This window comes from Erpetoichthys calabaricus, chromosome 9 (assembly GCF_900747795.2).
Source record: "Erpetoichthys calabaricus chromosome 9, fErpCal1.3, whole genome shotgun sequence".
NCBI lineage: Eukaryota > Metazoa > Chordata > Cladistia > Polypteriformes > Polypteridae > Erpetoichthys > Erpetoichthys calabaricus.
Window position 1 is genome coordinate 97,809,915 of NC_041402.2, and position 23,931 is coordinate 97,833,845.

Consider the following 23,931-nt stretch of genomic DNA (forward strand, 5'->3'; position numbering starts at 1 on the left):
ATGCTACGTACTGAATAACATTATTATTAATATTATTATTTTTTGACAGTTTGCACGAGCCGGCATGATTATAATATGTGCTGCCGTCCTAGAGCAGCAGCAAAGAAAGAAACAAAAAAAAAAGAAATAATCCGGGGCGCGAGCGGCCAACACTATTTTCCTACTACAGCACCCCAAATACAGAAACACACCATTGAATGCAGAGTTAAGTTAAAAAATGATTATTGGAAGAAATTACACACACTTAACAAAACCCCCAATATACATATTATCGCACTGCATCGCTTCCCACCCCACACAAATCACGGCACAAAACACTTACCACATACGCCACTAATACATAAATATGAGAAAGAGAAAAAGAAAAAAATAGTGTATTCATAGTCCTTTAAATATTATCTGTTAGGGATGACTATCTCAGTCTGTGGAGGGGAATGATGCGCTGAACCATACCTACTGTTCTGGGAAACGTACAGCTCAACAGTCCCTTGTGCTGGCTTGTCAGGTCCTCTCCAGAATACCTTCACCAGAAAGGAAATATCATTGGTCCTGAAATGAACTCGGGTTCACTTGATGTTTTCCATGTGGTGTCAATCTCTTTCTCTCTTACCTCTTTCTTTTATGATGTCTGCTTCTCTCTTGGCTCTGTGCTCCTTCTCTCCTTTTTCCCACCACCCATTTACATACCGTTGGCTCCTCCCCGTACAGTCTGTTGGGCACTCCAAGCCAGGTGCTCCCCTCCCCATGTACCATTGGCCGGCCTTACAAATTAAGACATTCTACCATTAACAAGGATGGGGAAAGGTGTAAACTCTCAGTGACACACATACATATTACAGACGACCGTTACAAATCTATATAGAATGGCTGTTGTCACTTCTCAGTGAACTGGCTGACATGTCAGGAATCTCTCAGCCAAGCTTCACTCCATGCCTTCTGTGCTAAAGACCATTAACTGACTACCGTGGGACTACCTCGAGTTTTCATATGGTGTGGGTCCACATGCATAAAACAATGTGTTTTTGTCAATATAAAAATGAAATTTGTAGTAGTGTCCATTTCTCCTAACATAATCAGATCACTGTACTGCACTCATATTGCAATAAGGAAACCTCGAGAGAATGAAACTGCTTTTGTTGCTACATTAATTAATAATTCTAGTAATGCAAAAATAATCTGTGATGCCAAGATGTGGCTGTGAAATGCTGTGTCCCCATGGCCTGGATCAGTCCGTGATTCATTTATTTTGAATCAAAGTAGCTGTGACAGATGTGATGGTGCTGTACATGGTGGCTGGCTTATTGGTAAGGTAACTGGGTGATCCTTTAGTTTATCATATGGCCCATACTATTCATTATAACAGCAATCATGTCATTACATGTGGCAGGAGATAGCGGCTACCTGCTCAGATGCTCCTAACCACTAGAACGCAGAGAAGAGGCGCAATAATGCTGTGTATAATCTTGTGCTGTCAGTTGTGGAGCACAGCCAGATACTTTTGAATGTGGAAGTGTGGTCTTGGTGCCTCAGGAGCGATGCAGCTCAATCAGCCAATAAAGTTCTGCAGCATCACGATTGCATATGTATAAGAATGATTAGCATATGCCATATATGGATGTTTCAGGGCGGTGTTTGACGCGCAATGCATTTGTACAAGGTAATTGTGATTTATAAAGGGTAAATTGCATACAAATGTGCCTACGCCAGGTTTTATAAAATCAGATTTTTTTTGGAATGCGCATTTTCCTGTTTTTTGTCGTGCACATATTTTCATACTTGAATTCACGTAAGTTTTATAAGTGAGGAACCTGATCTGCCAACCCTGAAATGTCAAAAATAGCCTTTTCCTTGTTCTTTGACCATATTCTGTTTGTTTCTTGCCTATAGTAGCAAAACTTCATTTTGTACACTGCCTTCTGAAATTCACTGATTCAATGTAATGTTCAAAGCTCTTACTTGTATTTTTTCATGCTATTTTTCTGAATATGCTTTTTTTATTGTACTCATCCCTTTAAATCTGACGCTGAACTGAAATCTTGTTTTCTTTTTAAAGTACCGTAATATTTGTATATAAAATAGAGTAGCTCCATTACGTGGTTTCATCCAGAAAATTCCATAAAGCAACAGGCATCATTTATAGTCCAACGGTTAATTGGGTGTATCAGAAGTGCTATTTAACTTGTGCTTTTTATATACAATGTTTTTTTTTGTTGTTTTTTTTGCCAAGGGCTAATAATATTGGCAGGTAGTATTTAAGGCTTTGGACGTAGGACTTCAAGCCATGAGGTTGAGGGTTCAAATCTTGCTACTGACACTGTGACCATGGGGATCACTTCTTGTGCCTGTGCTGCAACTAACCAAATGTATCTGGAATGGTATAAGTCGTCTTGGATGAAGGTATCAATCAAATAATAAGTAATAATGTTAGGTCATTGAAGCTGCTTACTCTTGAACATGCTATACACAATTGTCCACGAGGAAAACATTCTGCACTAGGTCAATTTCTTCTTTTCCTAGTGATTTGACTTTTGTTTACGTTTATTGCAAAACTCAGTTTTACAGGAAAATGTATTTGCTTGAACTGAAATGTCTAATCAGTAAGTAGGTCAAATTTGGGTATGTGTCCATCCATCCATTATCCAACCTACAGGTTCACAGGGGTCTGCTGGAGCCAATCCCAGCCAACACAGGGTGCAAGGCAGGAAACAAACCCCGGGCAGGGAGCCAGCCCACCGCAGGGCACGCACACACACACACACACACACACACACACCAAGCACACACTAGGGACAATTTAGAATCGCCAATGGACCTAACCTGCATGTCTTTGGACTGTGGGAGGAAACCCACACAGACACGGGGAGAACATGCAAACTTCATTCAAGTACAGTATTTCCTTTCATGTTTTTCAACAGTTGTATGCAGTCCCCCTTTAAAGTCTACAGATGTAACTATATATTGTTGTGTTTGGGCTTCTGAGTTGCACAAAAAGATAACCAGGAGAGAACTGGGCAAAGAAACTTTTATTCTGGTATGTGAAGGAACAGTATTGGAGCTGTACGCAAGAGTGCCTTTGTGAACAACAAAGAAAAGTGTTACCTAACCATTGAGCTTTATTTCTTCCTTGAGATTTGCCATTCTTCCCCTTTCCATATATAACCATTGAGCTTTATTTCTTCCTTGAGATTCGCCAATCTTTCCATTTACAAAATTTTTTATTTTCCTCTTGTTTTTCTTGTCCAGAACACCGCCCGGTTTTCAGCTATCCATCCTCCCTATTCCTCCCTATTTGTTACTGGTGTTGTTCATGTGGCCCTTCAATCACCTCTGCTGAGCCTTTCTTTCAAAGCTCGCTCTCCGTACAGCTGAGAGAATGTGAGTTAGCATAATATTAATAAATACTGACAAATAAAAAATTACCCACAAAAAATGTTTCTACTTATTTTCCTTTTTTCTATAACATCACCAAATTTCAACCAAATCTGTCAATACATTAAGATTTTTAAGGTATTTGCCCCTAAATATTGATATACTGAAATGTAATTTCTGCTTTGTTAGCGGATACCTACTGTAGATATACCATCCTGTCAAATTTCAACTTTTTAAAAAAATAGGAAAAGTGTTTTGTTAATGAGTGAGTGAGTGAGTGTGTGAACTAGTCAGTCATCTTTGCATTATGTATAACAAGGGGGCTTCGCCCCCTGCTCGCTTCGCTCGCCTACCCCCGGCGTTTTGAACCCGTGCCCGCTGGGCAGCCGTAGTTTCAGACGCACGTTGTAGGAGCTTGCGTTGTTTTGAACCCGTGCTTGCCCTGCTTCTGCGGTTTGAGACGCGCGTTGCAGTCGTATATCTGTCAGTCGAGCTCGTTCGGTTTGAACCCGTGCCTGCTTTGCCTCCGCAGTTTCAAACGGTGGGTCACGTTCGGCGCTTTGTACGATCCCAAGCAGCACATTATTCCTAACTTCACTGCGCAGTAGTGCCACGCACAATATGGCGGTGACGTCTGCGCCTTCACTACACATTAGTGCCACTCACAATATGGCAGCAACGCCTGCGCCTTCCGTATTATGTCGGGTTTTACCATGCTGTGTAGGCGCCTTTGCCTTTTGTACTTTCCCGCGCCTTCCGACGCGCGATGTAGGCGCCTGCACCTTCCGGGTCTGCCTCCGCTGTGTGGTGTGGACGTTTAACTGTCGTTGTTTCTGCCTTTATATTCTGTATCTCGCTGTGCATGTGTTTCGTGCCTAGGTTTTTTTGAAGCTGTTGCATTCCAGTTTTCATCATCCGTAACCTGCTCTCCATGTGTTTGGCCCCGTTCTTTAACCTCTTTATGACGTTTTACTTTGTTTCCTACTCTGTCTTTTATTTCTAACCTCGCTTTATCCTGCTTGCGGCATGTCAGATGGTTCGTAGTCTCTCCCGTTTCGCTCTGGGGCGGGGGGGCTTTGTGTGGCGCCTGCGCACGTTCGTAGTCTCTCCCGTTTCACTCTGGGAAGGGGGGCTTTGTGTGGCGCCTGCACACTATGTCTCCTGCGTCCACGGGCAGGTCCCTGCGTCCATATCCGGTTTACCATTCTCGGTTAGTAATATGGATAAGCCATCATATTAAAACAACTGACATATGAAGTGAATAACATTAATCATCTCATTACAATAGCACATGGAGTGGGATATGTTTGGCAGCAACTGAACAGTCACTTCTTGAAGGTGACATGTTGTTAGCAGGAAAAATGAGCAAGCATATGGATCTGAGCAACTTCGACAAGGGCCAAATTGTGATGGCTAGATGACTGGGTCAGAGCATCTCCAAAATGGCAGGTCTTGTGGGATGTTCCTGGTATGCAGTGGTTAGTACCTACCACAAGTGGTCTTAGAATGGACAACTGGTGAACCGGCAACAGGGTCATGGGTGCCCAAGGCTCAAGGATGCATGTGGGGAGTGAAGGCTAGCCCGTCTAGTCCAATGTTCCAACAGAAGTTGGTCCAATGTCCAACAGAAGAGTTGCTGAAAAACATAATGCAGTCTATGAAAGAAAGGTGTCAGAACAATGTGCATCACAGCTGGTATGGGGCTGCTTAGCCACAGACTGCTCAGAGTACATATGCTGAGCCCTGTCCACTGCTGAAAGCACCTACAATGGGCATTACAACTGGACCATGAAGAAATGGAAAAAGATGGCCTGGTCTGATGAATCACATTTTCTTTTAGATCATGTGCATAAACATTTGTTTGCCTGGGGAAAAGTTAACAGCAGGATGTTCCGGCCAATGTTCTGCTGTGAAACTTTGGGTCCTGTCATTCATGCGAGTATTACTTTGACACATACCACCTTTCAAAAAGATTGTTGAAGATCACATACATCCCTTCATGGCAAAGATGTGGGCTGATAGCAGTGGCCTCTTATAGCAAGATAATAACCCCACCACACTGCAAAAATTGTTCAGGAATGGTATGAGGAGCTTGGCAAAGAGTTTAAGGCATTGACTTGACCTCCAAATTCCCCAGATCTCAATCTGGTCAAGCATCTGTCGCATATCCTGGGAAAAAAGTCCTACACATGTAGGCCCCACCTCGTAACTTTACAGGACTTAAAGGATCTACTGCTAATGTCTTGGTGACAGATGCAACAGGACAGCTTCAGAGATCTTGTGGAATCCATGCCTCAAAGGGCCACAGCTGTTTTTGCGGCATAATATTAGGCAGGTGGTTTTAATGTTGTGGCTATTTGTTGCTTACAGATTATTTTTATAAATGAACTTTGCAGTGCTGCCATGTAATTTTTTCATTCATTTCTGTCTTCACTATTCTGTGCATTTTTGCCTGCCAATGTGTGAAATAAGCTCATTGTTCATCTCAATTACAAGCATTGCAAAAGCACAGAGCATTGGGTCTGGTTCTTCTTATGAGTCATTGGAGCCTCTGTAGTTCCAGGGAATCACAATAAAAACAGTAATTTTAAATTAGGAAAGGAAGACAAGTAGCTTGAGTTTCTGACAATACCATTCATGAGAATAACCGTATTTCATTAGTAGAGGATATCCAAAGCAGCCGACAAACCACATGGATTACCACTTCTAAGAGATGAGTCTTCACATTTACAGTTCAGCATAACTACAGGCCGATGAGAAGTAATGTGTTAATTTTATTATTGGGACACTGATGTCTCCCTTTAATGTAGCATTTTAACTCAGTCTTCATCCATTATCCTTTCTTCACCAAATGGTTTAATTTTTAGTCCAAATTATTGACTGGGTTATATATTTAGCAACTGTTTGGGGTCTTTAAGGCAAATTGTTTCTTTGTAAATATTTTCTCTTTCAGGGTTTTATACAGTATGTAGTATGTGGCACACGGCTGGGGGTGGCACCCAGCCGGGACGCCCAGGAAGACAGGAGGAGGGCTCATGCCTCCTCCAGACCACGATGGGGTGACCGCCCTGGTTCCTTTGGGGGCCACGGGTGCAGGGCTTGGAAGCCCAACCCTGTAGGGGCCCGTGGTCTCCACCAGGGGGCTCCCCCATGCCTGAAGGACCCGGGCCCCCAGCACTTCTGCCACACCAGGAAGTGTTGGGGGTAAGAAGACTGGGGACACCCGGAGGGCTTCCAGGAGCACAGCCGCCACTTCCGCCACACAGGGGAGTGTCCGGGGAAGTGTCGGGAATCACCTGGAGCCCATCCGGGCATGTATAAAAGGGGCTGCCTCCCGGCAACCGATGACTGGAGTCGGGTGAGGAGTGGACGAGAGTCGAGTTGGAGAGGAGTGGAGGCGGTCTGAAGTAAGCAGGCACTGGAAGAAGAGGCCTGGACTGTGGGAGATTGGTGCTGGAGGCACTGGGGTTGTGCATTTGAGGACTTTGTATATAGTGTAAATAAACGTGTGGTGGACTTTAAAATGGTGTCCATCTGTCTGTGTCTGGGCTGCTTTTCACAGTGGCGTAGTCGGCAGGATGGTCTGCCTGGTTCAAGTTAGGAATCTGTATTGAAAAAACATTCTGTGAGCGGCCTGGCACAGCAGCGGAACCCACACACACGCCACTCCCGCGGCGCATGCACAACTCCGTGTGAGCGATTCTCCCCAGGGACCACCACCGGTCCGCAGAAAGGCTCTGATCCCCGGGTGCGTAGGATCGCCAATGGGCGTTGCCGGAGTGCAGTGGACTCCGACCGACACGCTGTCGGAAGTGGCAGCCAGGACAGCATCGCAGATAGGAAGGCCCGAATACAGCAGTTACGGCTGAATGACGGGAACCGGGAGGTAAGTGCCCTGCCTAACGGCGGTCGGCCCTGCGGGGTCGGACTCACCTCTTTTGTTGCAGGCAGGGTCTGCCCAGGTTTCCGCGTCCGTGGCAGAGGTGTGCCGGTCCACGGGCCGTCGGCAGTGCGGAGGCAGCAGTCGGGAGAGCTGCTGAGAAAATAGTGATGAAACTCCAAGAGCCAGAATGGCGCCGTACCAGGGGGAGAAGAGCCAAAATGGTGGCGGACCAGAAGTCCCTCCCCATGGCAGGCATGAGATTGGATGGTATGTCTTGTGTGCCCGCCAATGACTGTATAGATGCGGGACCAAAGAATGTCCATCTCGCGGCCAGAAGAGACCCGATTGAGCCAGAGGAAAAGGGCCCCAAATAGCAGCCTGCGGCTGCGGCTGACGAAGAGGTAAGCCCCCTGCTGGCTGTTTGTTTGTCCATGTCTGTGGCTCTACGGGCGCTGGCGGTTGACCTGCGTTCTGTGGAGTCGCATCCACAGGAGCTGTGTGCCCTCCGTCCTGAGGTGCAGAAGCTGGAGGGGAAGGCAGTCGCGTCAGGGCAGGCTCTGCAAGAGCGGACGGAACGGCGTGGCGATCGAACCTTCGGCCGGAGCGGTACAGCAGGAACGGTGAGTACAGCCGATCCCGTACAGCATGTTGAAGGTCCCACTTAAAGGACCCGCGAACCCTGTGACTGGAGTCAAGGAGAGGGATCTCCTACAGTAGATGCGGCGGTGGGTGCTGCGTACAGGGCGAAGGGAGAAACAGCGAGGGGGTTGGCAGGACGCGGGCTGATAAGTGCCCTGGGTCCTAGCGCTCTCCGACCTAAGCCGGCCGCAGCCTCGAGCCGTTCTACAGGGACGCAGACGCGAAGGGGTCTCTTTCTTTACCATAAGGAGACTCAGTCCGTCACCACGTCCCAGAGAAAAAGGGGGAGTTGAGGGAAGAATGCCGGTTCCTCCGATAAGGGAGGACGTGAGGCAGGATGCTCACATCCGGAGAAGGGCCGCCCTCTGCGGGTGCAGAGGGAAAACCCACGGCAGGCTGAGGTGATGGGTGCGCATGTGGTCCCGTCCGATGTCCCACCACGAGGGGCATGGAGGTCACAAAAGGGGGGCCGAGCTGGCAAGCACCGGGGTGCCGGTCAAAGGGGGGAGCATTGCCCCTATAGAAGACAGAGAGACACCGAGTGGCAGCGTCAGGGCAACGTCTCCGCCCCTTGTTCTGTTTTCTATTTTGCAGGACCGGGCCCTGGAACGGAGTATGTCGGCTTCCCTCCGAGGAAGACCTGCCCTCGCGGGACGGGCTGCTGGCCCCTAGGGGGTCTCAGCTTGTGGTGGGGTACTGTGGCACACGGCTGGGGGTGGCACTCAGCCGGGACGCCCAGGAAGACAGGAGGAGGGCTCATGCCTTCTCCAGACCACGAGGGGGTGACCGCCCTGGTTCCTTTGGGGGCCACGGGTGCAGGGCTTGGAAGCCTAACCCTGTAGGGGCCCGTGCACCCCCAGGAAGTGCTGTGGGGAAGAAGACTGGGGACACCCAGAGGGCTTCTGGGAGCACAGCTGGCACTTCCGCCACACAGGGGAGTGTCCGGGGAAGTGTCGGGAATCACCTGGAGCCCATCCGGGCATGTATAAAAGGGGCCGCCTCCCGGCAAACGATGACTGGAGTCGGGTGAGGAGTGGACGAGAGTCGAGTTGGAGAGGACTGGAGGTGGTCTGAAGTAAGCAGGCACTGAAAGAAGAGGCCTGGACTGTGGGAGATTGGTGCTGGAGGCACTGGGGTTGTGCATTTGAGGACTTTGTATATAGTGTAAATAAACGTGTGGTGGACTTTAAAATGGTGTCCGTCTGTCTGTGTCCGGGCTGCTTCTCACAAGTATTATTTTATTTATTTGTAGATTTCAGCATTTGGTGTTTGGAGGATTGTTTGCAGTGTACTTGTTAATACACAATTGCTTCTGTTTCTGATTATCCTAATGTTATGTATTTCTGTTACTTGATTGATTTTTTTTTTGGCTTGGAGAAAGCAGAAGGCTTAGCTTTGGCAGGGAACAAGTCGACATATATGAGGGATGTTCAAAATGTTTCTGCACTTTTATATTTTCGTTGGAAACGGTGAAGGTGGGAGGAGTAGTAATTGGGCATTAAAAATTTGGTATGACGCTGGGAAAATTGCATCGCAAAGGAAGGTGACTATGTAGAAAAGTGATGTCATTTATTTTAAAATTCTTAATAAATAGAGTTAACTTTTTGAACGTCCCTCGTATAACCATCACCAATAAAAGATACTGGGCTTGCATAAAACCTATCTTAGAGATTTAAGGGGAGAATCATCACAATTTTAATTACCAGATGATAAAAATAACTAGCATCATTCTTAATTATTAAATTCATATTTTAATTTCATAAAAAAATAAATGTATAAAATCAGTAAAAAGCACATTTTAAGAGTTACTCGTAAAATATTTGAATCCAGGAACATCTGACTTGGTAATCTCAACATTTACTGTTAAGGTATAACAAAAATTATCATTATCTAATTTTTGTAAAGAAAGCCTTTAATGTTTGAGACCATTCCCTATAGAATAGGTTGTGGGCCTTATAAGATTTTAGTAAATGTATTAAAAATGGATTAAAGGTACTGCACAGATACCTTGGGATTCGGTCATTAAGTGAATGAAACTTAAGATCAAGGACATAGGTTCAAAATCCACTAAGTAAATAAACATCTCTGTGTGTACCTAGACATTGGTCATGCCCTTTAAAGTGCTGCGTGATGGTGTTTATCACAAAAGATCTGACTATTTTTATAGTGTCTCATAACATAGGTGTCAAAACTCATCTATATGATTGTGCACAGGTCAGGCCTGCGGTATACACAGACTGATTCAACAAGTAAAGGAAGTGGTTTCTTTATCAAAACGTAGATATTTTGGTGCAGCTTAACGCCTCAGGAACCACATTAATCCTTTATATGATCTCTCTTGGAAACCTTCACTTGTTGCAGGCTTATATTAGGAATACAAGTTATGTGTAGATGAAGTTTGCCAGGTCTAAAAGATGACAAACACAAGATTCATAACCCTGGACCACCAGATGACGGTAAGCATTAAATATAATAACTGGCAATCAACATAATATTCTGAAACCCACATAATTTTATTCAGGGTCATTGGACGCCAGACCTGTCCTTTCCAAAGTTTCAAGCAGACAAAAATGCTGCTTAAATACCAAATGTAGTGAATCCACTCCAATAATGTAATGCCATATGTGTTGCAGCAGCTTTCTTGTGGTTAGGAGGCCCTGATAGTATTTTGTTCTAAAATTAGCTGCAAAAAAAAAAAAACAGGGTCTATTGATCACTCAGTATACTAAAACTTGAGTGTATCTTGTAGTTTTCTGAGAAGTCTAGACATTGAGTAATAGTTTTCCCACTGCTACTATAATGTCCATCACAGAGGATAACTGACTCATTCCTTCATAATTGTTTAGGCCTGCCACTTCAACTTGCTGTAAAGTTCTTCGGCACAGCCAGCTAATTCCATGTCTGTTAGGGTGACTGTCAGCATTCCTGGCATCACAGGCCCATTTTTCATCCTCCACCGACGCATCATTTCATACTGTGCATCTCTGAAACAATGCGGATGGTCGCGCTGAATAACCTCAATCTCATGGTCACTAAGGCCCAATCTACGGATAAACTCTTTCCAGCAATTGACTGGCACAACTTTGATAACCGAGTAGTAGAAAAAGGCACCTGGGAAGAAAGAAAAAGCGTGGGAATTGAAATGGGTTACAAGGAGCAAAAAAATGACAGTTGAATAAATTATGAGAATCACTTGATTACTTACTATCTGTGCACTGGGGAATACAATCAGGAAGCTGAGCAGCGGGGCTTCTTGACTGAACAACAGACATACATTCTGGAGTGGCTGTCTCTTGAATTCCCTGCCCAATTGGCAGCTGTATGGAAAAATTAAAATAAAATGTGATTAATTTACGCTAGTTTCACTTAAGCTTTTGTTCAGCTGCTCCAATGTAAATAATTCCTAATTAAATTTCCTAACGTGCTTATTCCAAGACAGGTAATCATATTCACAAGGGCCATGGGAACCAGATGAGGCACAAGAACAGACACCCTACTACAAACATGTAAATATGTATAGAGATTAGTTACCGTCGTTGTGCCTGTTGAAATTGTTGGTTCAGTGGGAGAAACTAAAAAAAAAAAAAAAGACACAATTATAATTGGGGAAAACAAATTATCTACCTCATTAGACATACACAAATAAGAAGGTAAACATCATTTATAACTTGCTCCTTACCATTATCATATACTGTGACAGATCTGGGTTGTATGTGTTTGAAGACCTTCCATGCACTGAAGGCAATTAAACAAAGGCCAAGAACAGAAAGTGCAGCGATGCATAGGTTCTGCCAAAGGTCGTTTTTTTTCTACTAAAGCAAAAATAGAAACAAATCTTTAATGAAAAAGGGAAACTATAAATATGGGGTTAGGTTGACTACAGATATTATACTGTAAGTAGAAGCAAGGTACTAACAGTGTGCCACACACAAATGTACATTCCTGACATTATTATCAATAAGAATCTCCCCTTGTAGAAGGGCCAGCCTTAGCACCAAAGCATGCAGTATTACTGCCTCACAAAGCTTTGGTTGGGACACCTAGGATTTTCTTGAGTGAGCATAGCTATTGTCCAGGGATTACAAAATACAGGTATGGTCACTGTGTCAAAACATGATATTATGCTTATTGTGATTTCTGCTAATGTCTACATATACTGTAAATACAAACAAATAAAAAAATGGAATAACAAGCAAAATCCATCCATCCATTTTCCAACCCGCTGAATCCAAACACAGGGTCACGGGGGTCTGCTGGAGCCAATCCCAGCCAACACAGGGCACAAGGCAGGAAACAATCCTGGGCAGGGTGCCAACCCACCGCAGGACACACACAAACACACCCACACACCAAGCACACACTAGGGCCAATTTAGAATCGCCAATCCACCTAACCTGCATGTCTTTGGACTGTGGGAGGAAACCGGAGCGCCCAGAGGAAACCCACACAGACACGGGGAGAACATGCAAACTCCACGCAGGTAGGACCCGGGAAGCGAACCCAGGTCCCCAGGTCTCCCAACTGCGAGGCAGCAGCGCTACCCAATGCGCCACCGTGCCGCCCCATCCATTATCCAACCCGCTATATCCTAACTACAGGGTCACGGGGGTCTGCTGGAGCCAATCCCAGCCAACACAGGGCACAAGGCAGGAAACAAACCCCGGGCAGGGTGCCAGCCCACCGCAGGGCACACACACACCCACACACCAAGCACACACTAGGTACAATTTAGAATCGCCAGTGCACCTAACCTGCATGTCTTTGGACTATGGGAGGAAACTGGAGCGCCCGGAGGAAACCCACGCAGACACGGGGAGAACATGCAAACTCCACGCAGGGAGGACCCGGGTTCCCGGGTCTCCAAACTGCGAGGCAGCACAAGCAAAATCCAAAAAGAAGATTTGAAATTCAAGCAATGTTAATGCCCAAAGCTGTTTCCTCCCTTCAGTAAATATTAAAAAACTGACCATCAAAAGTGTGCTTCAAATGTTTATAAAAATCACACTAGACATTATTATCTAAAGTCGGTAATGGCCATAATTTTAGAATAAACGTTGCCTGTTTTCACCCTCAAACCACTGAGCACAAAATTGTCTTAGTAATAGAAAAAAGAAAGAATGTAACTGTCTCTCTCTTTATGCAAGGGCATTTTGGCCACCAACATACTATTTTATTAATTAATGATTTTACTGTGACTTGCAAGCCTAGGCTAGTGGCTTATGCAGGTATCAGTCAGCCGATAACACATCAACAAATGTTTGGATGTTTCCACTTCAGAGTTAAGACTCATGCAACTAAGATTTTTTTTCCCAAGTTTCTATGCCATTACAGCAGCACTAGAGATATTTACCATTACTGGGTTTTGTGACCAGCGCTGGACATGCCGACTTGCAACTGCTGTCTTGGTGATCTCCACACCTGTGGAGAAATAAGAGAGATGTACATTAGTGTTGGATAACTTGGTCCATTCTATAAAAGTTATAAATAGATAAATGAGATCTTTGTGCACTTGGATGTCCTTTATCTAATAAAATTTTTTAGTTAAAGATCAAAAGCATTTCAGTGTCAATAATTTGCAATTATAGAATAAATATAAAAGGCACAGAAAATATTCACCACTGATACTTCTTCCACACCTAACTCAATCCACATTGGATCAATACAGGTTGAAAAGGAAACTTTTACATTGAATATTATTTAGATTTCTTGTTGGTCTTATCTGAATGAGACAATGTGCAATGTCACTTTTGAGATCTGCAGCTTAAAATGACTTTGCTGATTTGTTGTATTTATTCACTGGTTTGTTCACCTTAAATTGTGAGTACCAAACAAATTATCCCAATTCTTACTGGGTAGGTGTGTTGCATGTCTGAATGCAAGAAAAGAAGTTCTAAAGATCTTTGGTAGTCTTCTGCATGCTACAAGGTGAAAGTAATCGGCAGCAAATGATTAACCAGTGCTAATCATGAGAAGATGAACTGTAAAATAAATGGGGCTGGGGCTTTAATGTGCCATTTGGAACCATGCTATTTGGAAAAGTCCATTGTTAAACTACAACTGCTCCTACAAATAGGACCATTTTGTCATAAAGCCTTCAATAAAAATTGATATAATTACATTATTAAACCAAAATAAAATAAGAATTTGCATTTCATAACAATGAAGTGACTTTTGTTTAATTATACACTTCTCACAATTTAATGACTCATTTACATACAGCATGCCACAATACATTTTCATATGATCATTTAAATTATAATTTATTTAATTCGTACACAGATGGTATTCTATAAGCATTCACTTAGCCTCAGTTCTGCTAGAGGGCACTCAACAAGCCCCAAGGTAGTGGGGGTTTGGGGGGGTCGGAGATCTTTGCTGCTCCCCTTATGGACTCTGTAGCTGGTGAGCAACTTGGAAGACTTAGCACTTCAAGGCTAACAGCTCAGAGGTGCCAGGAAAATGAAGACCTCTAGAGAGAGCTCTAGATTGGAGTTGCTACAGCCAACAAAGGCCTGCTAATGAGCACAGAATATAAAGCCAGGGTTAAGTTGAAGGCCAGGGTCATGTGAGTAGGAAAACAGGGAGAGAGAAAGAGATGTAGAAGGGAACTTAAAAGATATGTAAGTGAGGGAGCCACCTCATAAGAAATCTGTAACTGCTGTACAAATGTAGAAAGACCTGTACAGACTGCCAAGCAGCAGGGTTTGTCTTCTTTGACATTTGTCTTCTTCCTGTTACTTTTAATAAACGCAGTTTTATATCTGTGGCTCTTTTGCCATTATTATAGGTGTGATAAATTGTCAAGAGGGCATTAACCCCTGTTTCACAAAAACTGCAGATTGACTACGGATCAGGTGGCGAATATAAAGGAGATAAAAGAAACATGAGAGCAGGACACAAACATAAAATAAACTATATGGACACATGGTAATACATAATAAATCATCTAAGCCTTTCCTATTTTAATGACTTTCGGCATTTTCTACTGATGTGTATTATTTATTAGGAATATGTCAAATGGTTAAACTACTTGTATCTGTTTCTACTAGATTAGAAGCCATCTAACTTTGGTTATTTGATGAAAATATTGTAAGTCTTTTTGTGAAATAGCATTTTGACTTTAAAAATGCTGGGCTTTAAATCCAAACAGGAAATGTCATTTCAGTTTGAGCTAAATTATGACTCTTGACTTAATAGGGTGAAGAGGAAAAAAAGGTTTGTTTTGAGAGACAATATTTTAGTATTGCATTAAGGATTTGCTATTTTTAAATGGTCCAAAATTTCACCATTTCCGTTGTTTATACTTGTGCACTCAATGTCTGAGAGAGAAATACTGCACCTCAGTATCCATAAATGGCTCAAGACTATCGAATATGCTGAACAACTATTTAAAATTTGTCAGCAGAAAATAGGATCTTAACCATATGATAGTATCTGTCTACATTATGATGAGACAATAGAAAGGAAAAGCAACTTGATAACAATATTATAAAATTAAATTAAAAGCTATTTCCAGCAGAAAACTGAATAGTGCCTTGCAAGTTGGTAAAAGGGTATAGTCAGTCTGTAAGAGAACTGTTGGCTGGTTTAAAACATTTTCTTTGAAAACCAGCAATATGCACCCTGTATTGAGTTGTCTATTCCAAAAAGATATAGTGTGAACCTGGTGAGGGTTTTCTTGCAGCAACAACTTCTTCAATATCACATTACTTGTGGCACAAGTTATGTCTAATAATGTCAAAAATACAAACTGATGAAGCAACCCAAAATGCAATGCAGGAAGGAATTTGGTACTGGTTATACAAATTATGAATTTATTTAAAATCTACTCTCTCTATATAAAACCCTAAGCCTAAAAGTGCAATGATTTTATGTCACGTTTTTTTGTCACACTTTAAATCGGGCTTATTTTAAAACCTACATATATATGTTTGGTATCATTCTTTTCAGAATTTATCAAACTTTAATGTGATGATGTTAAATTTTCAGATTTTTATTCCCTTTTTAAATTATAAACTAAAAAATATCAAGAACTTGCGTCCTGCGAGACGAGACTTTATGCCAAAAGATTTAACCACACCCAGGGCCGGAAATAAAAGACAAAGAGTAGGGCAGCTGCTGTACAGGCTTTTAAATGTTCAAAGCCCTGTGCAAGATGCAGATCATGTGGCATTGCAGCTGCAGCAAACCAGCAACTGATCGAGCAAAGTGGAGGTTAAAAAAAGAACTGTATTTGTTTCCCATTGTATCACCGTTTAAAAGGGGCTTTCGGAGGAGTGACTGCGTCTCCTTGGGGTGCGTCCAGCATCCCTCTTCACAACACGAGCGGCACAGACATGAAGTAGCTGGCTTGTAGCGCAGGCAAGGGGGGGTTGGCGAGCAAAGCGAGCAGGGGGGAACCCCCTAGTAGGTAATAAAATTACATATGAACTTAAAACAAATACCGAAAAAGCAGAAATGAAAAACAAAAACTACCAGTGCCTCCTTAAAATTTTTTTGAGTAACACAACATTGATTGTAAGTAAGCACCCCAGCATTGAGTGTAAGGATTCTGTTTTTCTTAAATATAAGTAGAAGTTTGGAGATGGGGTCAAAAATTCCTTATCAAGTTCAGATTATAGTTTTATGATGTTTAAAACACAAATAAAGGTTGATTTTAGCATGGTGTCTTTATGTGTGCCTGTGGAAACCTATGTACTGCAATAACTTTAAAGAAAAAAAAAAATTGATCTTTTTCAAACAAGTTGCACAGTGTTTGTCTTATTAGAGGCTTTGGGCCTATTGTTTTGGCACAATTTGGTCCAGTACTATCTCATAATTATAATTAATCACATTTATATATCACTTTTTTAACCTACTCAAAGTACTTAACATCCTATCAATAGGATCAATATCCTTCAATAGTGGTTTGACCTACAGTATGTCCAATGATAACTGCTGTAGGAATTGTTTAATTTAACCAGAATTTTTGTAGTCTTCTCTATTTAGTCATTGAACTAGACCCATTGGTTTGCAACATTTTTGCATGAGTAGTTTTTGAGGTATATTTTATTTAAATATATAAGTATGCACACTCAGTTGTGCGCACATGCATACACACACTCCAAGAAATTTATAAGTGAACATCGTTCACAGCTGATTTGCCGTACCATAGCACATGATGGATGATGAAGAGAAAGAAATGAACACACATAAACATACACACCTAAATCTGTAAAGGTCGACGTGGACAGAGGCATTAAGCCACCCCTTTACCAATCTATCTGTGCAGCTTGTTTACTTCATTTGACCCAACGTGTTCAGTTTCAATTTAAATATTGCAGAAGTTGTTCACTTGGTTCAGTTTATTGTTCATTTTAATCTACATTTATTTGGGTACATAATAAAAAATATATGTTAATGTACTTTATTACTGTATTTATATGGAAGTACTGTACAAACCATTCCACACCATTTTTTATGTGTATTTTAAGGTCCAATGGCTTTGTGCAGATGGAATACTTTAACTAATCATCTTAATGGTCAGTACCATCCACATCTTCTCATCTGATGTAAAACAAACCCTGCTTCTTATCACATCAGTAACAATATTTTACAATATGCACTCCATCCCTTCTTTACAAAGACATAGATATACAGTAAATAAGATACAAATGTCTAATAAAGCAATTTAAACAGAGTATGGTGCAAAACATAAATCTCAGATAATTTCAGAGAACAGTGCATTTATGCGTTTTTCTTTCTTTAAAAACAAAAATAATAAAACTATGTATAGCATTTCAAAGTGTCCTATCCTTTTTAAAGTGAAATTTGGCTATGCTTTGTCAAAAACAATTTACATCACAATGTAAACATCATGTACATGTAGGGGCATAAAGTAGCTAGATTTATATTTTGTGGTAAATTTTTTTCTGTATGTGTCAATGGGAGTACTTTAGAGGTGTTACTTTGTGAGTAGCATGGCTTAATATTAATATTGATTTAATATGAATTTACCTTCAGACAAAGGAATATTAGCACATATTCAACAACAATCACTGCAGCTCTAACCCTGCTTGGGAAGAGTGTCAATCTGAAAGGTTTTCGTATTATGTATTCTAATTGAGACATCATTTTTACCACTTTTAAAATTTCCAGTATTAAAATTATATGAAACAAAGTAAAAACAGATTTTGATAAATATTCAGCAAGACACTGAAATAATGACTTTTTATATTGTTGTTAGCAATGACTGAGCATAATGCAACGAAACATTAATTAATGTTACAGCTAAAGAAAAAGAACAATAGCAGTGAAAAACTCCTTACTCTGAGCAAGGCTTGCAGTTCTCATCATTTTCACCTTTGAAGTAATTGTTTAGACATTTACAGACTGTGTCATTGTTGTCAAAACCTAGAAGAAAACAGATAAACAGAATGAACAAATGCACAAACAATGCAATTTGATATTTTTATATTTATCCTGTCACTTTTTACAGCTAAAACCTGAATGAAACACACATTTTCTTTTTTTATATCTGAACCATTAAACTCCTAACAGTCATCCAAAAGGCATGCAGTCATGACTTTCAATATGTTATTACCTAAACTATAAATCAGTTTGCACTATCGAGTCAATGTTACCAACCATTCTGCAGCTCAGTTCCATTATTCTTTCTGGCACATCTTGTAGATCTGATATTTATATACATTGATTTTTTTTTTTCCATATTTAAGAATACTTATTGCCACTGCTATTATCATCGTAAATTGAACTCTTGTGTCACGATTTTGGATTTTACTGCACCAGTGAAATTAGAAACAAATAATTTTAATTGAACTGTAAAGTATATTGACAATAAACTGAACTGAACTGGTATGATAATGGAAACTTTGCTAACTATGTAAATGGTAAAATGCATATTTACATGGTTTGACAGCATAGCTGTTCTTTCCGCAATGAGAGCAGGCTTGACATTTGAAGGTGTCTGCTAGTGGACGTTTAAAATATCCCTGCGGACAGCCACACACCCTGTCCTGGTTATATTGACATTTGGAGATTTCTATCTGTCCCAGACCTTACAGGAAAAAAAGACAAGGGTTATCAGTAAGATACATACAATAGTGATGAATAAAACAGAATTGCTGAAAGCAGAAAAATGAGGGAAAATGTGAACTGCATTTGATCTCTGGTGTTAATAAAATTTTAAGTGTAAGGATGGACCAGAAGAAAAGTGCCTTTAGAGTAGATTGACTTTTGCATCTTATTTAGTAATATATTGGGGTGAATATCTTTTCATTACATTTAAACAGGAAAAGAATGTAAAGTGGATAACTTTCACTAGCTGTCTGGCCAACAACTGATCTTTTTGCTGTTTTGTTTTCACTTAAGCTTCAGAGTACAGATTCCTTCTTGTTTTACAAGAATCCTAAAAACTACACAAGGGCTCAGGGATCATTATTCAGGTCATTAATAGTACAAATGTCAGTCCTGAAAGCAGAAGATAATGAAGTCTATAGAATGAAATGTTTCATGGCAAGTCAAAGTTAGTTTAAATTGATCTAACCAAAGTCATCATTTATGATGGGAAACAGACACACTTGCAAGAAGTCTTTTTTGACACAAGTAACTGGGCCTTGACAATGATCTGATTTATTTAAAAGTGTACATTTAAAAGTGATGGCATCTAGTTTCTGAAAAGAAATTATATACTTTATAAAACAGGGCTCAATTAAATTTATAGTAAATCAACAGAGTGTGCCAACATGCTGTGTCCAATGAAACTTTAAAGAACAGTTAGTTAGAATAACACAAAAGTCAAAAAGAACCACGGTAACTTAGATTAATACATTTTTCAAATAAGCAAGCTCTTGCATTAACATGCATTAAACTATAGAATGGCAAAGCATGGAAAAGTATAGGAATTAATTGTAAGTGGATATCTTGAATTGTTGGCAGGGAAATTATTCTGATATTTCTTCCAAAGTGCAGTTAGAATGATGCTTAGCAGACAACACATGACGACTATGCCAAAAGCTTACCAGAGTTGCATTCCTTGCACCGAAAACAATTCTTGTTAAAGTTGATTAAGGAGAGGAAGGTTCCATTTTCACACATCTCACATTCCGACCGTTCATTGTGATTCTTACAAGCACGGATAAGCTTGTATCCTACACACACAAAAAAGTAAGCTTGAATAAACTGGTGTAAAAAAATTTAACCATTAAACTTCAGATATAACTACTACCCATACATGATGAAGACTGTTATTTTTTCCGTGAAGGTTTTCATGGAGCGTGAATAATAGAAACTGAGAAGAATAATGAACCAGTAAGCGAATAATTCGGTGAATAAGAGAAGGAATTTGTAACTTACCTTGAGAACATTTGTTACAGCAGTATTCACCACTTCTAAATTCATCAGATTTGCAGTCATTTATCTGGTTAGGTGGGATAGGAACAGCCTCATTTCTTTCACCAGTCAGTTCCTCAGCATTTAGGTTTGATCTTGGGATAGAACTGGAAAACCCAAAAATCTAAAAAAAACAGAGAAAGAAATGCAGGTAGACAAAGGTTTAAATAAAGGATAATTAATGGTGGTTGGATAAATTATTACTGTGCCACAACCTTGGAGATTTACTGTTTGCATGATATCCAAATAACTGACAATCAAAAAAAGAGAGATTTACATAGCCTAATCAAAACCTAGTCAAGGTCATCTAATTTGACGTCCTGGTATGCAATTTATTAAAATATAGTTTGGCAGAAGGTCTCAATCCAAACACAAGTTATCTGAACTGGAATAAAGCAACACATTTTCTCCTCAAAGATTTACATAGACGGGATCAAACATTAAAAACCAATCTTCACCAAAGCTTATACCATTAAAAATCAAGTTATATTTTACTAAGTATGAAAGAATGTAGGAATGGACTGTTGTTCTTTTAATGGCTCATTCCTACATTGTTACAGGGACAGTCTCTGACACTGTAAAGAAATAAGGCAGGTTCATAAAAAATATGTATAGGAATATTAGCATAAGGCAGTGCAGCATTAAATTTTGAAACTTTCTAGTTTCACATTTAAAAAGATGTTATATACTTTGAAATTCTTTAAATTTTTCCTGATAAGCCTCTTTTATATTGGACATTACTAATGGTTTGGTGCTGCTGCCTCATAAATCTAGGGGCCTGAATTTGATTTATTACTCTACTCACTGTCTGAACTGAGTGTGAAAATACACCTTTGTCTACATCAATTTATGCCTTAAAAACACTGATTTCTGTTGACATTGCAAGGATAGGCAGGTTATGTTATCAAGGACTCTAAATTAGCCTTATACAAGGGGGTCACGTAATGAGCCTTGAGATAAAATTATTCAGTCACAATTACATTCATTTTCAAACTATCTTTGTCTAAGGGAAGGAGAAGTAGGATGTGTGACAAGCTTCACATTAACTTGTTATGTTGTACAGATAAGAATGTTGGCATGTATTAAGGGTAGATGCACAAAGAAATAGGTAGCTAGATCTTTATTAATCTACAAAGGGAAATTTACCTGTTCTAAAAACATAATGCAAAACAGTGAAAACAAAAATGGGAATACTATTACATAAGATTTAAGACTACATGCACAAGACAAAAAAAATAACATAAAGAAATGCTATATTAATACCAGCCTGTCAATTATAATTGGCTTGGATCAAGAAGGGCGTCTGGGACAAAGTGTTACATAGTCTGATGTCTGATGACTAGAACCCATCATGGACAGGATAAGACTGCATTAGTCAGAATGGCCTCTAATTTTACCATCATCCCCGTCTCTATTATGGGTCAGTCCTACAATATTCTTGACCCTTACTGAACAGTCTATGTAGGTATTTGGCGCCACCTGACCTAATGTTACTTGTGACGGTACAGGTCAGCTCCAGCTCCCAATTCCATTCTGGGAGCCTCTTGAACCCTACACCATCAATAGTCATGACCAGATGAGCCGGCAGATGAAGACACTCAAATAAGGCAAGGAGATGGTGAAAAAGTGCAAAAGTGCTTTTATTATAAACCAAGTCCAAAACAAACAGTGCCAATAGTGCAGTGCGTAATCCACAATAAATAATCTGATAAAATGTAGATGCTAGTGGAGATTAAAAAGTTGTAATAAGTAAATCCATTAAAAGCAGAGGATAAAAACGCACAGTCATCTGATCCTTACTGGACAGTCAGACGAGTCCAGCATAACTCCATCTTCGTTTGCCCGGCTCACACCTTGCTTGCTTAGCTGTGGAAAACATTAACAACTACGAACTTCATCACCTGACCTCCATCTTAGCTGCCCACACAGCTCCAGCCAGACTGTCTGAGGTCAGTCCTGCTCCCATCATCCTTCACACATCCACAGTCATACCGCGGATCCCTGGGGAGGACCCCACCATGATCACACCCACTCCACACAGTTATTCAGTGGGGTGAACCAACACTCAAGCACTACTTTGTGAGGCTCAAGATCGTGCTGTCTTTTTTCACTATCTGGCTGGCTCTTCCTGCATGAGACTACTGTGATGGGTCTTCACCTTTTTTGCTCTCAATTCTCCCTTTAACCTCCGATGATGTTTTTTCTTACATGTTTTTTAACAAAAATCTTTGGACAAGTTGACAGTCTGACATTTTGCAGTGACACTGATGTTTTGTTTTCTGCTCTCGGTTGTGATCATGAGGCAACAGAATGGCGACTGTTTATTGACGTATTATTGTTAAGTTTGAAGGCTGTTTTTCTGCACAATGGCAATATCCTTCCATATCTGTCGGACATGCCATTCATATGAAGGAAATGTATGAAAACATGCAGCTGCTGCTGAAACACGTTCAGTACTCGAGGTACAACTGGAATATATGCAGCAATCTGAAGGTGGTTGCAATATTACTCAGTCTGTAGCTTGGATACACCAAGTACAATTGTTTTAATAGTGAGTGGGACAGCTGAGCAAGAGATTTACATTACATGATGAAGGACTGGCCATGTCCCAGGAAATTGGTTCAAGGGCAGAAGAATTGTTTCATATGACCCACTGGTTGATCTGAAGAACATATTTCTTCCACCTTTGCACATCAAACATGGGCTAATTAAAAAAGCTTTTTTAAGGCCATGAACAAGCTAAGTGAAGCCTTAGCATACATGTGACAGATATTTCCATATATCAGCGATGCCAAGAGAAAAGAAGGTGTTTACACTGGTCCACAGATCCAAGATCTGATGAAGGATAGTCACTTTGATGGCCTTCTGCAGGATGCCAAACGTGACGCATTGACTGCCTCATTCCCACTTGGAATTCACCAAGATATTGCCAACATGGAGAAACTCTACCAGGGAAAGTGGAGTCCGTCTATGCTGGGAGACTATTGTTGGACACTGATATGCGAAGTATTAGACAGTGACTACAAATGAAAATCTGCTGCAAAACATTTCTAGTTTTCTCTTGTTTTGCTTAGATTGCAATATCTTAGCGTAGGCCCATGTTGCTGGAGACATTACAATGTTAATTGTGTAATTGCAGTTTTCTTCAAAACCCTACGTCATACAGAAATTACAAATATATAATTTGTGTTTAGCATGTAAAAGCCTGTTATTTTGACTAAAGTTTGTAGAGGAAACGTTTTTTCCATAAAATCAAATGGGACCCGATTATGTGCAGAAATGGGAAATATGCAGTGTCACGCTCATTTATGTGGTCACTCCTCACTGCAGCTCATCCCCACCCAATCCATAGCTCCTCCACACACAATATATTACTGCTGCATTGCCATTTAATTCTTCGGTACTTGTTTGAATCAGCAGTTTTAACCATGAGAGTTAAGGATGTGCTTACATGATTGCATCTCTGAGGCAAGATGGGTTTTAAGGGCAGTTTCCCTTTTTCTAGTGAGATTCAGTATATGCAGTTTCCTCCTATTGCAAAACTACTTCATCGACATCTATAAGCATATATTTTCATTATAGATTCCAACTGAAGCCCCTTAAGGAAACTCTTACAAACATAATGATATGTAAACTTCACACAAAAGACA

The 23,931-nt window shown here is 40.9% G+C and overlaps 1 protein-coding gene across 1 annotated transcript in view; it reads right to left on the bottom strand.

The window, feature by feature from the left end:
* Window positions 1–9,771: 9,771 nt before the first annotated feature.
* The window catches only part of tnfrsf1a (tumor necrosis factor receptor superfamily, member 1a), a 34,828-nt gene continuing 20,668 nt past the window's right edge, over window positions 9,772–23,931 (bottom strand). Inside the window, exons 2-11 of the mRNA XM_051932218.1 lie at window positions 20,246–20,405; window positions 19,912–20,040; window positions 18,798–18,947; window positions 18,199–18,283; window positions 13,229–13,309; window positions 12,960–12,969; window positions 11,571–11,700; window positions 11,423–11,463; window positions 11,097–11,208; window positions 9,772–11,002 (exon numbers count right to left, since the gene is read on the bottom strand). Coding sequence (XP_051788178.1) covers window positions 10,734–11,002; window positions 11,097–11,208; window positions 11,423–11,463; window positions 11,571–11,700; window positions 12,960–12,969; window positions 13,229–13,309; window positions 18,199–18,283; window positions 18,798–18,947; window positions 19,912–20,040; window positions 20,246–20,405 — 1,167 coding nt within the window. The 3' untranslated portion in view covers window positions 9,772–10,733. The remainder of the gene's footprint in view (window positions 11,003–11,096; window positions 11,209–11,422; window positions 11,464–11,570; window positions 11,701–12,959; window positions 12,970–13,228; window positions 13,310–18,198; window positions 18,284–18,797; window positions 18,948–19,911; window positions 20,041–20,245; window positions 20,406–23,931) is intronic.